At 34.5% G+C, this 14478-nt stretch overlaps 1 protein-coding gene across 4 annotated transcripts in view; it reads left to right on the top strand.

Annotated features, from left to right (window-relative positions):
* The window catches only part of Ano3 (anoctamin 3), a 400060-nt gene that overhangs the window by 205911 nt on the left and 179671 nt on the right, over positions 1-14478 (top strand). For all 4 annotated transcript variants that reach the window (XM_078046318.1, XM_078046317.1, XM_078046316.1 and 1 more), the window contains exons 2-3: positions 6095-6289; positions 7305-7376. In XM_078046318.1, coding sequence (XP_077902444.1) covers positions 6095-6289; positions 7305-7376 — 267 coding nt within the window. The remainder of the gene's footprint in view (positions 1-6094; positions 6290-7304; positions 7377-14478) is intronic.

Here is a 14478-nt window from a genome sequence, read left to right as displayed (position 1 = left end):
GGGTGATTTTTATAATACCCTGTGCATTCTTTTATTGGATCCAGTCACTTTGCTTATGTATATGTTTCCCCTGAGTGGGCACCATTTTATATCCTCAAAAAAAGGGAAGGTAAGGACAGGCCTAGAGAAAGAAATCAAGAATTTTTGGAATTATTAAAGAAATGATGTAATAACTAGATGAATGAAAACCCGTCTTGGAAAATCATGTTGATACTTTTATGTGTAACTCAGTTATGTGCATTGTTAGCTCATGGAAAGTTTTATATTATTACTATCTGGTTTTGTTTTTGTTTATCTATGGTACTGGGAATAGAACCTAGGGCCTCATGAGTGCTAGGCAAGCACTCTACCTCTGAACTAAGTCCTCAAGCCTTATAGTGTTAAGACTGATTGCCTGTCAAGGCTGTTAGAGCACTCAAGGCTCAGGAAATACAGACAGCAGTCACTGTTGGTCCAACAGCTACACCATCAACCATCTTTGCCTTTATCTGTGCACCTCCTCTTATCCCAAATAAGTATTAATTTTTTACGCTTGTTCTCTGTTAGAGTAAAAGGCTAAGAATTTTTTATTTATAATAATGGAGAAAACTCTATTTGCAGTGTAGTAAGCAAGAAAGGATAGGAAGCTGCTAGTGCACTCTAGGTGGGGAAAACATGGACTGATGTTCTCTGGGGATTTATTCATTTATTTATCCTTAATTGTCATAGTCTCAACTAGGACAGAGATACAGAAATCTAATCACTTAATATTATATATTAGTGTGTTATTGTTTGTTTGTTTTTCTTAGTATTAGATTTAACCTAGGGCCTCCAACTGGCTAGATAAGCACTCTACCACTGAGCTACATGCCCAACTCTTCACTCTTGCTTTAATTTTAACTTGAAGCAAGGTCTCACTGATTTGCCCAGGGTGGCCTCAAGCTTGTGAGCCTCCTGCTTCCATGTTCAGGGTAGCTGGAGTTACAGACATGCATCACAGTGCCCCCATACCCCCCAGACTATAAATGTTCCTTAAATTTAAAGAAGTACAATATCGTATTAAAAAGTATTCATTGGCATAAAAACTTACTAGCAGAGGTTTCCTCTATACTCTTCCTGGGATGGATAGAAAGCATTTATTGGCCCTCAACTAAAGTTAATTATATAGTATTTTGATGGAAACTCAGCATACCTTGGAGAATTCCTCTACAAAACGTTCTGTCCTTATCATTACAGGGTTCCAGAGAGCTAAGGGACTGGTTGCTATTTTTCTAGTCAATTCACATTTCTTTCTTGTATCCTCTTCTAGGTTACATTTGCTCACTGAGAATTACTGTAAAAATAATAAAAACATGTTTCTATAAAGGAAAAGAAAAAAATAGTCACTCCTAGATTTATCTGAATTTCATCTGTTTAACCATATCTCATTTTGGTAGAACCCATTTCAAGGACTGTCTCTTTTACTCTATTTCAAGATTTCTATTGGCCTTAAAAAGCCATGCATCTTGGTTTCTTTGCTTGATTTTATTTGATTTTATTCATGTGTTTGGAGAGATCCTTGTGCACTTGGGGCTTATTCATGAAATGACTACAAAATAAGATTTTTACAAATTAATGACCTGACCCATGTGAGTGAAATGTAGCTATTTTTGTTATGATAAAAATAATTATGAAAAATATATCTCTCCTCAATTTTTTACCTACTATGATGACCCTAATTCTACTACATTTCAAAAGTGAAATTAAGATAAATAACTATAAGGCAAACATTTATTACATGAATTCTCTATATACTTTGGAATTTGCATTATCCTCTTCACCATTCAGCTACTATAATTGAAGTTTATTTTATTATAGAGAATCAGATGTCAGGTAGGTGGATTTGTAGGATGGTAAGGGCTGACAAATTTGCATCTATGTTGTTCTTTCTGTGTTTAACCTCCATCCATATAGAATTTTTGAGTGATTCATTTCAATATCTATGACTTTTGAGGTGAATAGATGTTGTTTTAGGGATTTTCAAACCAATTTACCCATGTATTATGATGGGGTAACTTTAGTGTTAGGAAATGCTTGGAATATAAACCCCCTTTCTTCTCACATATTAGTGTGATCTATGGCATGTTATTTTTCATCTCTAGTTTTGGTTTCCCCATAGTAAGTAGAAATCACAATGTCTGCCTAATAAGAATGTTATGAAATGAAACAAAAAAATATTACACATAATCTATATTAAATGAAATTCTACCAGTGACTATAAATCAATAAGCAAAAAGTCTAACACATACAGAATAGCTTAGTCACTTAAGCATAATAATTGGCTAGAAAACAGATGAAGTCATGCTCAATTTATAAAATGAAAATTAAAACCATGAAGGCTTTTGGTTTTGTTTGTGGGCTTTTAATTTTGTCCAAAATCAAAACTATCGATGGTATATAGTTTGGGTCAAGGCTTAAGCAATTGGATCCTGTCTTGGACAGTTTTGAATTTTTTTTGTTTTGTTTTTGGAGGAGTTTGTTTTTAATCTTTTCTTTTTTTGAAACATGGGATTGAACCCAGGACTTTACTAATATGAGACAAACCATTTTCCCACTGAGCTACATACTAGCCCTTGGGCAGTTCATGGAAGTATGAAAGATAAAGCTTTTAGGGAGGACCATTTGGCACTTTCTATCCAAATGATAAATATTCATGACTTTCAACCTAGAAGTTCTACATCTAAGTCTTTCCTCTTAGATAAATAATGTGTAAGGACAAGGCATATGTATAAGAATACTGGTAGGAATATTCTTTCTGAAGTAAATTATTGAAAATTACCTAAGTGTCCAATGATGGAAGAATGATTGAATGAACTACAGTTTATTCATACTTTAGAATACTTTAAGGTAGATTTAAAAGTCTGAGGTAAGCATGGAATAGTGGTGCACGCCTGTAATCCCAGTTACTCAGGAGGCTAAGGCAGGAGGATCATTAGTTTGAGGCCAGCCTGGACAATTTAATGAGACTGTGTCTCAAAATTAAAAATAAAAAAGGCCGGGGATGCATCTCAATGGTAGAGTACCCCTGGGTGCAATACCCAGTGCCAAAAATAAATAAATAAAATAAAGTCTGAGATAGATGTGTGTGGGCTGAAATGAAAAAAATATATATATATATCCAAGACATCTTAAATGGACAAATGTGTAATGCAACACACTATGCACTTCCATTATTGTAAGAAAACTATTTATATACATGCTTATGCATATATATATATATATATATATATATATATATATATATATACAGAAAAATATCAGTAAGTGATAACATTTGCTTTGTTTAGTTTGGAGACTGAGTTTGGGAATCAGAGGGAAAATGATTTGGCTTTTTATTCTATTTACCTCTGTAATTTCAAGCCTTTTAAATGAGAATATTTGTTTATAATTTGCTTATGTAAAATAAAGAAATATACCCCACAATGAGTAAATAAATTCACCAACCACAGAGCCTGACATGTAATTGATAGTCATAATCAGACCCTTTGCCTTATGTGGTCTGAGATTCACTGAGGTAAGTTGATTTCATGGTTTTGTTTACATAATGCAGACACCTCATGTATCAACTGCTTAACTCAGATGTCAGTCTGAAACTATTTAGGGAGTGATTCAGGATGAAACTTTGGAAAATTCAGGATATAGCTTTGTAAAAGCTGTATGTGTGCAGGTAGAGTGAAAGGAGGAATGTGAGCACCATTTTTCTGAAAAACGTTATATGTCTGTGAATTTTATGGAGTTCACCAGGTTGATCCAGTTCCTTTGTTTTGCAAATTTGGTTATAAATCTCTGTTTTTAAGAACTTATAGAGAAAATAAGATTGTTGAGCCAGCTGAGTCACAACCCAATATTGAAGACACTGGCAGTGGCAGTGGACACAAAGAAGAGAAGAGATAAGATACTTAATGAGTACTCGGGTTATAGGCATAGTCAACCAACTGTTCAGATGTCCATTTGGCCAACAAATATTTGTTGATGCCTCTCAGGAGCCAACCATGGCTTTAGACACTGCATATAAACACAACAAAAATCAATATCCTCATTGAACGTGCATTCCAGGAGGTATATGGAACTTTAAAAGCTACACAAGAAACGTATGGTATGGATGTTAAGCAGAAGATAATATAGAGGAGAGATGTGTCTTAGAAGCCAAATTTATTACAGTTAATGTGAAATAACCTGAAAGGGACAGTAGCAAGGAAGAGTTAATGATTAGCCTAATTACATAAGAATTTGAAAGATAAGGGGTTTTGTTGTTATTGTGTGCTTTTTCAGAGAATAGGGATTAAAAAGAATGGACTGAAAAAGGCAGTTAGTAGTTAGGAGGATACCTACACCACCTGAAGCAGGATAGCCTGAATTATGAGGTTGTAGGAGGGAAAGGGCCTACAAGGGAAGCAGTGTTGTAGGTGGGGGATAAGGGGCAGTGCTAGGTGTGGGTAAGAAAATGAATTTTCCATAAAAAAAGCTGAGGAGGATACTATATGAGTTTTTCTGATATTGGATGTAAATTCCCAAGGACCTATTAAAGCAGTCTTAGTGGAAGACATTGTCAGAAATGACAGAGTCCAAAAATATTTGGAGATTAATTCTGGGGATGAGGATTGATTTGGGATTGACATAATGTGAATGAAGATAGAAGGAGAAAGGAAAGGGGGGCATTCTTTGCTAGAGGAGTGTAGCAGTGATAGGGGCTGCTGCTAATGGAGGAAAGAGACTCTTATAGAAGCTTTTGTGCCAAATCATTGCTACCTTTATGCAGTAGCATAAGATCACTGTGACAAACATACTTGAAATAAACAACTCAAAGGAAGAAGGATTTATTTTCACTCACAGTTTTCAGAGAATTCAGTCCATAATCAGCTGGCCCTATTGCTTTGGGTCAGAGACAAGGCAGAACATCACTGCAAAAGGGCATTGAAGAGGAGAGCTGATCCTCGCTATGGCACCCTGGAAGGAGAGAGAGAGAGAGAAAGGAGAATCTATATTCCAGAGCATGTTCACTGTTATGGTTTAGATGTGAAGTGTCTCTCAAAAGCTCACTTGGAAGACAATGCAAGAAGTTTTGGAGGAGCAATTATTGGATTATGGCTTTAACTTAATTGGTGAATTAATCCCTGATGGGATTAACTGGGTGGTGACTGGAGGCAGGTGAGGTATGGCTGGAGGAAGAGTGGTTCATTGGGGGTGTAGTTATGGGGCATATATATTTTGTATCTGGGGCGTGGAGTCTCTCTGCTTCCTGATCATCCTGTGAGCCTGATCCCTCTACCACACTCTTCTGCCATGATGTTCTACCTCTCACCTCAAGTCCCAGGGAATGGAGCCTGCTGTTTATGGACTGAGACCTCTGAAACCATGAGCCCCCTAAATAAACCTTCCCTCCTTTACAATTAGTTTGGTCAGGTCCTTTGGTCACAGCAGTGAAAAAGTTGACTAAAACACTCACAGTGATCTGCTTTCTCCACGTAGGCCCCACTTCTTACACTTTCTTTCATCCTCCCAATAATACCATCAAATTGTGAATACATTGATGGATTAATTCCACTAATAAAGTCAGAGCCCTCATAATCCAGTCACTTCCCCAGAGCCCCAGCTCTGAACATCGCTGCACTGGGTACCATGCCTTCAACACATGAGCCTTTGGGGAGCATTCCAGATCCAAGTTGTAACAATCACTATTAATGCATTATGTTGTAGTTAAGTGGTAGAGAAAGAAGGGCTCTTCTCAGCAATAGTAATTTGAATGTGTTAAGTTTTATTTATTTCACTACTTGAAAATCTAAATGGTTAGGTTTATGCAAAGACAATACAAATTATTGTTGTTATAACTCCCTGGATTTCCATTTTCTTTTTTCAAAAAAATTTTTAAAAATATTGAAATCTCAAACTGAAAGAGAAACTACTATTTCTCAGAAATCATTTATTTGACAAAAATTGTATTTGACAAAAATCTCAACGTTTTTCCTTAACAAAATAGAAACAAATCTGAGTTCTAAAAGCTACATGGTATATGAAAATTATTTATTGACCTCTCCTAAGTAGATCATTTCTAAAGCTCATCTTTTTGAATTTGCAGGTATGAATGTAAGCAAAAGTGAGATAACAAAAGAAACTTCATTGAAACCATCTAGGAGATCCCTGCCTTGCCTTGCCCACAGCTATGCTCATTCAAAGAGCTTGAGCCAATCTACCTCGCTCTTCCAGTCAACCGAGAGTGAATCTCAGGCTCCGACCTCTGTAACTTTAATCTCTGCTGACAAAGCAGAGCAAGGTGAGCAGCAATTATTGTTTTCTTGTTCAATTTATGAAAAGTAAGTGCATCCTTTTTTTTTTTTTTTTTCCATTTGACTGGTTTTAATAGAGCTTTTCAGAAAGGAGACTAGAATAGGACAGAGAGCAGACCCTCCTTCTGCCAATCAGTTGAAAGGCCCAGTGTTGGCCAAATGTTTTTATTCCTTCCTTGCTTTGCAGGTGGCCAGTCCCATAATAATCTGAACATACTTGCTGTTTGTGGAGGAAGACAGACCAAGCGTATGCGTGAATCACTATCTCAAAGGGCCATTGTTTACATTGCCAATTGTTAATAAAATCATTCCTTGTTAGAATTTATAAGCAATGTTCAAATAAAATGTCATCAATAAAGAATTCCATTTCCCATAAAGAAAAACCAAAGATTTTAATCTTGATTATAAAACAGTGAAGATTTGGCTGCATGAACATGGACTAGTGTTTGCAACAAAATGTTGACAGGCAAGATCTAAATTTTAGGCACATTCTAGCTAGATGCCACATTAAAGAAACTGGCTGAGTTTAGGCCATCTTTTACACATATAGGCTTGTCAGAGACACACTGTTATGATTTTAGACCATTTGCAAAATCAAGAGTCAAAATAAAATCATGCTCCCCATTTTTCAAAGATGAGTTTGTTTTTCTCATTCATCTCTAGCTTTTTCATACATTTATTCATGTGATTCCTTTGAGTTGCTACTTCCCCTGAATAATTTGAAAATACCAAAACTTATCTCTTAATAATATTGCAAAATCACTATATATTATAAAAATCCAACTTACAGCCTTATTCAATAATGAATTGTTCAAGAGGATAAGTGTATTAAATGTAGCATAAATATTTCTTTCACTTATCAAAATTTATTTTAAATAATTCAAACATTAACATAAAACATTTCTTCATTTTGGCCATCATTTGCCCATCAAATATAATAATAATTTTTCAGTCACTATTACTTTTATTTTCCAAAACTAATATGTGTCTTCTTTCTTTCAGTTAACCCCGAAGAGAATGAAAAAGACTCCGTGCTCAAATGCTCCTTTGCTGACCTCAGTGATTTTTGCTTGGGTGAGTTAATATTCCATATTTCACTCCTCGTTTTCCTCTCTCCAAATCTGTTTTCAAACCTTAAACAGATTTTGTCTTTTAACATTCCATTGGTGAATATAATATTCTAAAGTTAAAAATTATTAAGGAATTTGTTGTACATTTTGAAATTCAAATAATAAGACATAAAACAACACCTTTATGAACAACAATCCCATAAAAATGTTAACAATTTTTGCTGTTGCCTAGTACATTTATGCTATTATTAATACTACATTTATCAAATTATGGCACCTGATATTTGCAATCAAAGTAATACTGAAAGATTTTGTTCTTACGTTAGAGGACAATGTTTATTTCCTTTTCCTCTAGCAGTGACAATTGACTCAGTCTCTTCAAGAGTCATCTTCAAGAGGATGAGTGTCTTCTTTTGCCTTTTGCTATTACCACATGAGATTTGCTTTTGTTGAGCAAGGTATAAATTCAGATCAACACCTTGCTGTCCTTTCTCATGAGTGATGGTTTTGAACTTGGACTTTTCCTTGCGTTATTGTTGGTGATGCTTCTTCTTTTTCATGTGTTTCTAGGGATTGATCACAATGTCACTCTACATTTTTATTTTTTATTTTGAGACAGGGTCTTGATAATTTGCCCAGGCTAGCCTTCAACTTTGGATCATTTTGCCTCAGCCTCCTAAGGCCCTGGAATTACAGATGCGAACCACCATGCCCAGCTGGAACTTTTCCTTTTTATAAAGTAAATATTAATAAAAGAAATAATTAATCAAAAAATAATACTAATTTGCCCAAACACTTATTTTGCAACTTTGGAGTGAATATATTTATAAGTATAAGAAATTAAGCCCTGAGTTTTCAGTAGTAAGAACATGGGGGCCTGGCTATGTTGTCTACATTAAGGTTCTCAAACCTGGTTATATATTCAGATATTAAAATTTCCTTGTCCCAGCTCCAGAGAATCAGTATTAAACTGTTGAAGGAGTAATATAGGTATTCATACAGTTCTACAATTCCACAGGCAAATATTAAGTGTATCCAGGATTAAGAATTTCTGTCCTCAAATTTGATCATTAGTTTCTCAGGGCATTGGTAATGTATTTTTATCTTTCTTAAAGCTGTGAACTATGTAATTTATGATAACATTGTAAATTACTGAAAATTAGTCAGGTTTCTTATAATATTTTTTGAATGTGTGTGGCATAGAAACAGCACTGGTTTATCAAGTTTACTAATTAAAGCAACCAGCAGATTCACTTCATGTATACATCAAAAGATTATTTCACCAGAAAAAATGCATTGCTCAGAGTACAAAGATATTTCCATAGCAATTAATTCTGAAAGAGATGGTTATTATCACTTTTTTTCTGATAATAAAACAAAAATACAAACAACAGCAAAACAAGAAAAACACTAATATTTTCTTTGTCCAAAATGTCTACACATGTGGTAAGTTTTCCATGGCTTTTTTCCTGATAATTCTCCCAAACTAATACTAGTTAATGGTTTTCTAATCACTCTAGTCATGTAAACCTTCAATTTCAATTCCTTGAACCCAATTTTTGGAAGTTTCTTATTTCAAGTAGTCAAAGCAGGTTTTTCTGAGCACTTACTAACTCCCATTCCTCTCCTCATCATTTTGGTTGACTCTATTAATTGGCCTCCTGATGTGGTGGACATCTCTCCAGGTATTGTATCTCACACTCAGTTTTTCTGTATCAGTCTAGCATTCATTAATGTTAGAGATATATCCCAACTGCTGAAGAGATGAAAACCCATTTGCATGATGAGGTGTTTGCCTCATTGTAACATTAAGCAATCCAGGAATCCATCAGGATGTAGCTCCTGGGTGGGAAATACTTTTTCGAGAAACCTCCATGTCTATAATGTGGGTTCTTTCATCATCTTTGAGAATAGGTCAAACAAAATGATGTCAGATATATCAAGAGTATAATTGTATAAAGTGCAAGTATTTTAGTAAAGCAAAGTGGCTATTTTTTCCAATTTTTCTTATGGAGTATCAGCTTCTATGTTGGGTTGGAATTTTTAAGGACCAGTGGTGTCTGACAAATGCATCTGGTTAATGAGTTTTCTTCCTTACAGTGAGCTGCTTTGAGCCATCCCATGAGAATATTAGTGCTGTGGTAGAGTTAACTGCATGTTGTCAGTCCTTCATTAAAGGATGAATTTCATGGTTCTATTAATTCCTAGCAGAAGTTTCCACTAAGGTTGTCTAGCAATGTGCCCTTATCATGGATGAAATTCTTTTTTTCCAGCCAACACTGGTTAAATCTTCTTTCTTATATCTAAGCTCTCTGACTGTGATATATTACTTAACCTCTCTGTGCCTCAGTGAACTTATTTATAAATTTAGAATCTGGGATACATTCTCTGTAAGATTTTTAAATAAAATCAAGGAACACAGTTTTAGCATAGCTCCTAGAACATCAAGTATTTGTTCATTGTTTTACTTAGTCAGTTACCAAGCTTGTCTTTCAATACCTAGTTTTTCTGGATCCAGAGATATCTTTATCAAACAACTGTTTCTAATATCATTAGAATATAATGCTTAAGACATTGTGGAAAAACAGTAAATTACTGAACTCTTGCTTATTATACTTTTGCCTTCCTCATCAGACTGAATTCTCATAAGAACCCTTTGGGATAGGTACAATTATCAGGCAATATTTTTGATTTTTTGTTAATAATATTGTAGCTTTTAATTCTGTTCTTCATAGAGCAGGTCATGAAGCCAGTGTATCACTCCACACTGTTCCACCAGATACACACATACAAATCATTGTACCAAGTGCTGAGGCACGTATAACAATGATATTGAAACCCTGGTGTGGCAATAATCTTATCCTTTTATCTCAGGGGCTCACTAGCATTGCCTACCACTTGCTTTTCTCAGTATGCTGGAAAATTGCAAGGACAGAGAAATACCCAGCAATAGGTTTGATGCTGCTCATGACTATGCACGATAAAATCAGGTCACTTGGAAATGAGATATGGAGGTCTCATCAAGACCAGCATAATTTGAGCTCTACCAACCGAATGCATTTATTCAATCTTGCAGTGAATTCAACATTTTGCTAATGTGTTGTGATTCACTGAGGAAGTGATTCACATTACAATGTTAAGACATTTGTTCGCTTTCTACAAATTTAATAGTTTATCTTGCTAGAGTACTTGCTGTTCTTATTTCTTGAAACAATTATGGTCAAATAAGTACCTGGTAATTTTTGCATTCATTTCATAATTTTATAAAATCACTGATTTCCATCATTTTCCCCAGCAACATTCCCTATCAAGATCATATCAGAAAGAACTTTCTACTAACATTCCAGCCTATTCAGGGATTACATAAATAAAAGAATTGTTGAAATAACAATATTTTTCAGTCATTGTAGCCCCAGGGTCTCTGTGCATTTGGATTATCTTTTAATTCTTGATTTAACATATTCAAAAAGTCCTCTTGGCTCCACTTTCAAAGTCATGTCTAAAACCTGAAGACTGCTCATCACACTAGCTGTTCCACGTGGTCCAGTCTGCCTTCTCTTGGTGCACTGATGCAGTGGCTTTCTTATTCTCCCCATGTTTTTTATTGGTGTATGGTAGTTGTACATTCCAATGGGGTTTGTTGTTACATATTTGTACATACACACAACACATAATTTAACAACGTGCTTTGGCCAATATCACTCCCCAGCTCTGGTAACTCCTTAACTGGTCACAATCTCTTGCCTCCTTATAGTCTGTTCTCCATCCAGCAGTTACAGGAAGCTTTAATAAAAGAAAAATGACATCTTATTACTTCTTTGCTCCAATTCCTCCTGGGTTTCTATTATATCTAAAATATAAACCTGCTGTGGCCTTTGGAGCCCTCACAGAATCTGGGTCAGGCCTCTCTGGCCCTTTTCTAATGCCTCCCTTTACTCACAGTGCTATTTGTTATAGAAGCTTCTTGTGTCCCTTATGGTCATAGTAGGATTGTTCTTATCCCAGGCCTGATGCTAAGATAAACCAAATGCACAACAGCTTCAAGTACTGTCCCTTAATGTTGATTTATTTTTCTTCATAATACTTATCACTACTCTAAATTTTGTGAATTATTTAGACCCTATCCCCCTTCCTACCCATTGTGTTTCTAAAAGGCAGAGAGACCTTGTTAATCTTGCTGACATTTATAGAACCAGAATCAAGATTTGTACCTGGCACATAGCAGGTGCTCAAAAATATTTTTAGGACTAGTGGCAATACCTAAATGGACATAAGCCAGAGAATATTGACACATATACATCTTTAGGGACTGCTGTGGAATCTGCCCATGGTTTGCTCTTTCTAATATCATTCATCACTGAGATTTCTCACCTGTTCAGAATTAGTGCTTTATTCATTTTTGCACTGAATATGCTCTTATTCGTTTAACTTGTGTTCACAGACTTTATGCAGAGCATTCAAAGACCTAAAAGTTTTCATTCTTATTAAGAAGTAAAATTGCCTTTCTAGCACTCCTCTTATGTGAGGTCCTTCCTTTTACTCAATAATTTGGGAGTGTCTGCCTTTCTATAATTATTGCATTTTGGATAGGACTTTCACATTAAGCTCACTAGTTGATAACACAGCTATTTGCATCAGTCTTCTTCATATTGCTTAGCATGTACTGTCTACTCAATGATGGAGGTGGATAAATAATTATTGGATGATTCGATGGTGAGGGGATTCCCACACTGTTGAAATTTATCCAATTTATCTGCAGGATTTGCTTAGCTGTGGGTTCCTTGGATACCGATCCCTCTGTGCCCTCAAAGTGGCTGTTTAGTAGTTGAACTTTAGGACAAAAATGTGCTTAGGGAGAAATAGACAACAAAGGAATGACAAATACTTAATATATGGGTACTCATAATCACCAGGTTCTAGCCTCTGAGTAAACCATATATGAATCACATATGGATATACTCTTCACAAGAAACTTTTGCATAATAGTAACTTTAAAAGTCATGCAATTTGGAAGCAGTCAGAAGGGACAATTTTAGGGACCAACTGTCCTGCTACCTGGGTACACACCATCTGTTTTTCAGTTTTTTTTATTTGTGATATGGAGATACAAATTACTGTCTGATACCTTCTTGTATTGTAAATGAAGAGATTGAGCAGAATAGAATTTTTCTACTAAGAGCTTTTGTGAGACACTAGTGAGACAATATATGTTGGAGATGACATAAATTATAAAGTCTGAAAATAACCTTTAGCTATTATTATTATTACTTTAATTTGCATCCTCAGCTATTCTAGAAATCCTGGAGCAAACTACTCTTAGCAATGTGTGGAAGGTTGCACAGTTACAAGTAAAGGGAAAGAGACTAATACTAATTACATATTTAAAATTCTCCAAGAGACACTTCCTTCATTTGCAGATGTTCCTACTGTTAAAATAAAATATGATGAAGTAACAACATGAATGACATTATAATAAAGAATAATGATAGAGCTGAAATCATCTTGTTATTAAAATTATAATCCTGAAGTTGGCTATAGTTTTAATGTTGTGCACTTAAGATAGTAACCTGTTGCATTGTGGAGACCCCTTCATTTTCAAATCAGTTCTGATTTGCAAATAACATTTAAAAGACTTACTGCATTCCCCCATTGAGTCTACATATATTATCATGAACATACTATTGGTGATATTGAAGATTATTAATGCATTTGTAGATTAAATTTTAAATTTCTCATTGGAATATGCATGATAATTCTATTGTTTCCTATCGATTTAAGTTTTTAAATAGAAAATATGGCCTTTTGGTACCCCCAGATTGCATCTTTTTGCAAACTTTGAAATCCTAGAATTGTGATTTAAAGGGCAAAGTTATATATTTATATAATGCCTTATTTGTTCAAGTCACTTCACATAATTTATTCTTCCATGGAATTAATCTATGAGAGATTTTATTATGCAAAAACTAAAATTACAAAACCATCCCTGAACCAGTGTCATCCAGGTAATAAATGACAAAACCAAGATTTTAACTTGACTTTGTTGTAAGGAATATGTTTCTCTTTGTGCTAAATTAAATTCTCTACTTCAACATGTGAAATAATTTTCTTAAACTTCGAGAAGTCCACTTTTTATGGAGTTTCTGTCATCCTATCATTTTGCAAGTGAAGAGCAGGAATTTCTTAATGAATTTTTAGCAATTTTTGTAATTAAATTTACTCTATTAACACTTTATTCATTCAATTTTATTTTTGTATCCTATTAACACTTGTTCCAGAAACTGGTTTTGGTATTCAAAGTCATTGTTTCTTAATTTTTCAGCTTCCTATATTTGAAGACACTATCTATTCTGAGAAGCATCATTAAATTAGTAAGAGCTTTTAGAAAAAAATGGGTTGCTTCCACATTTGTTAAATATATGGACTGTTTATCTTAATTTCATAAATGCTAAAATATGTAAGATAGTCATCTAGTAAAAGAATATAAAGGGCTTGGGCTCTAGCTCAGTGGTAGAGTGCTTGCCTAGAACATCCTTAGCACAACATAAAAATTAAGCTATTATAAAAAAAACATGTTGCATATTTGGTATTGCAACTTAGTGTTATTTCTTAAATAGTGCTTTTTATTTGAAATTTAATTGATGATTTGGGTATAAATGAAAGAAATCTCTAATTACCACATGCTAAAGATTTAATAATAACCATATATGAGGTAGTGATATGTGCTAAAGAGTAAATCAGGAAAATGATGCTTCATGGTAAATCAAGAAAATTGACTTGAGAATCAAATGTAGGGAATATAAGAAAGTGAGACATCAAAGTCACTCTGAGGATTTTAGCTGGTGTAACCAGAAAAATGGAGTTACTGTTTATTAAAGTGGTAATAGTTTCTGTTTTCATATTCACAGGCTTAAAGGAATGTTATCTTGAGAATTGATTTTCTTTATTTTGGACTATGATTTTTGCATTATTCTTTAATTGCATTGTTGAAACATATGTATAAATTTTGTCCCAGAGCTTTTAATAAAATTATATTAATAAAGGAGGCCAGTGACTATATATCACTTTCTCAGCATCTTGCCAGCTTTTGACATTTTTACTTAAAACTT

This window comes from Ictidomys tridecemlineatus, chromosome 4 (assembly GCF_052094955.1).
Source record: "Ictidomys tridecemlineatus isolate mIctTri1 chromosome 4, mIctTri1.hap1, whole genome shotgun sequence".
NCBI lineage: Eukaryota > Metazoa > Chordata > Mammalia > Rodentia > Sciuridae > Ictidomys > Ictidomys tridecemlineatus.
This window is presented reverse-complemented; position numbering and strand designations above follow the sequence as displayed.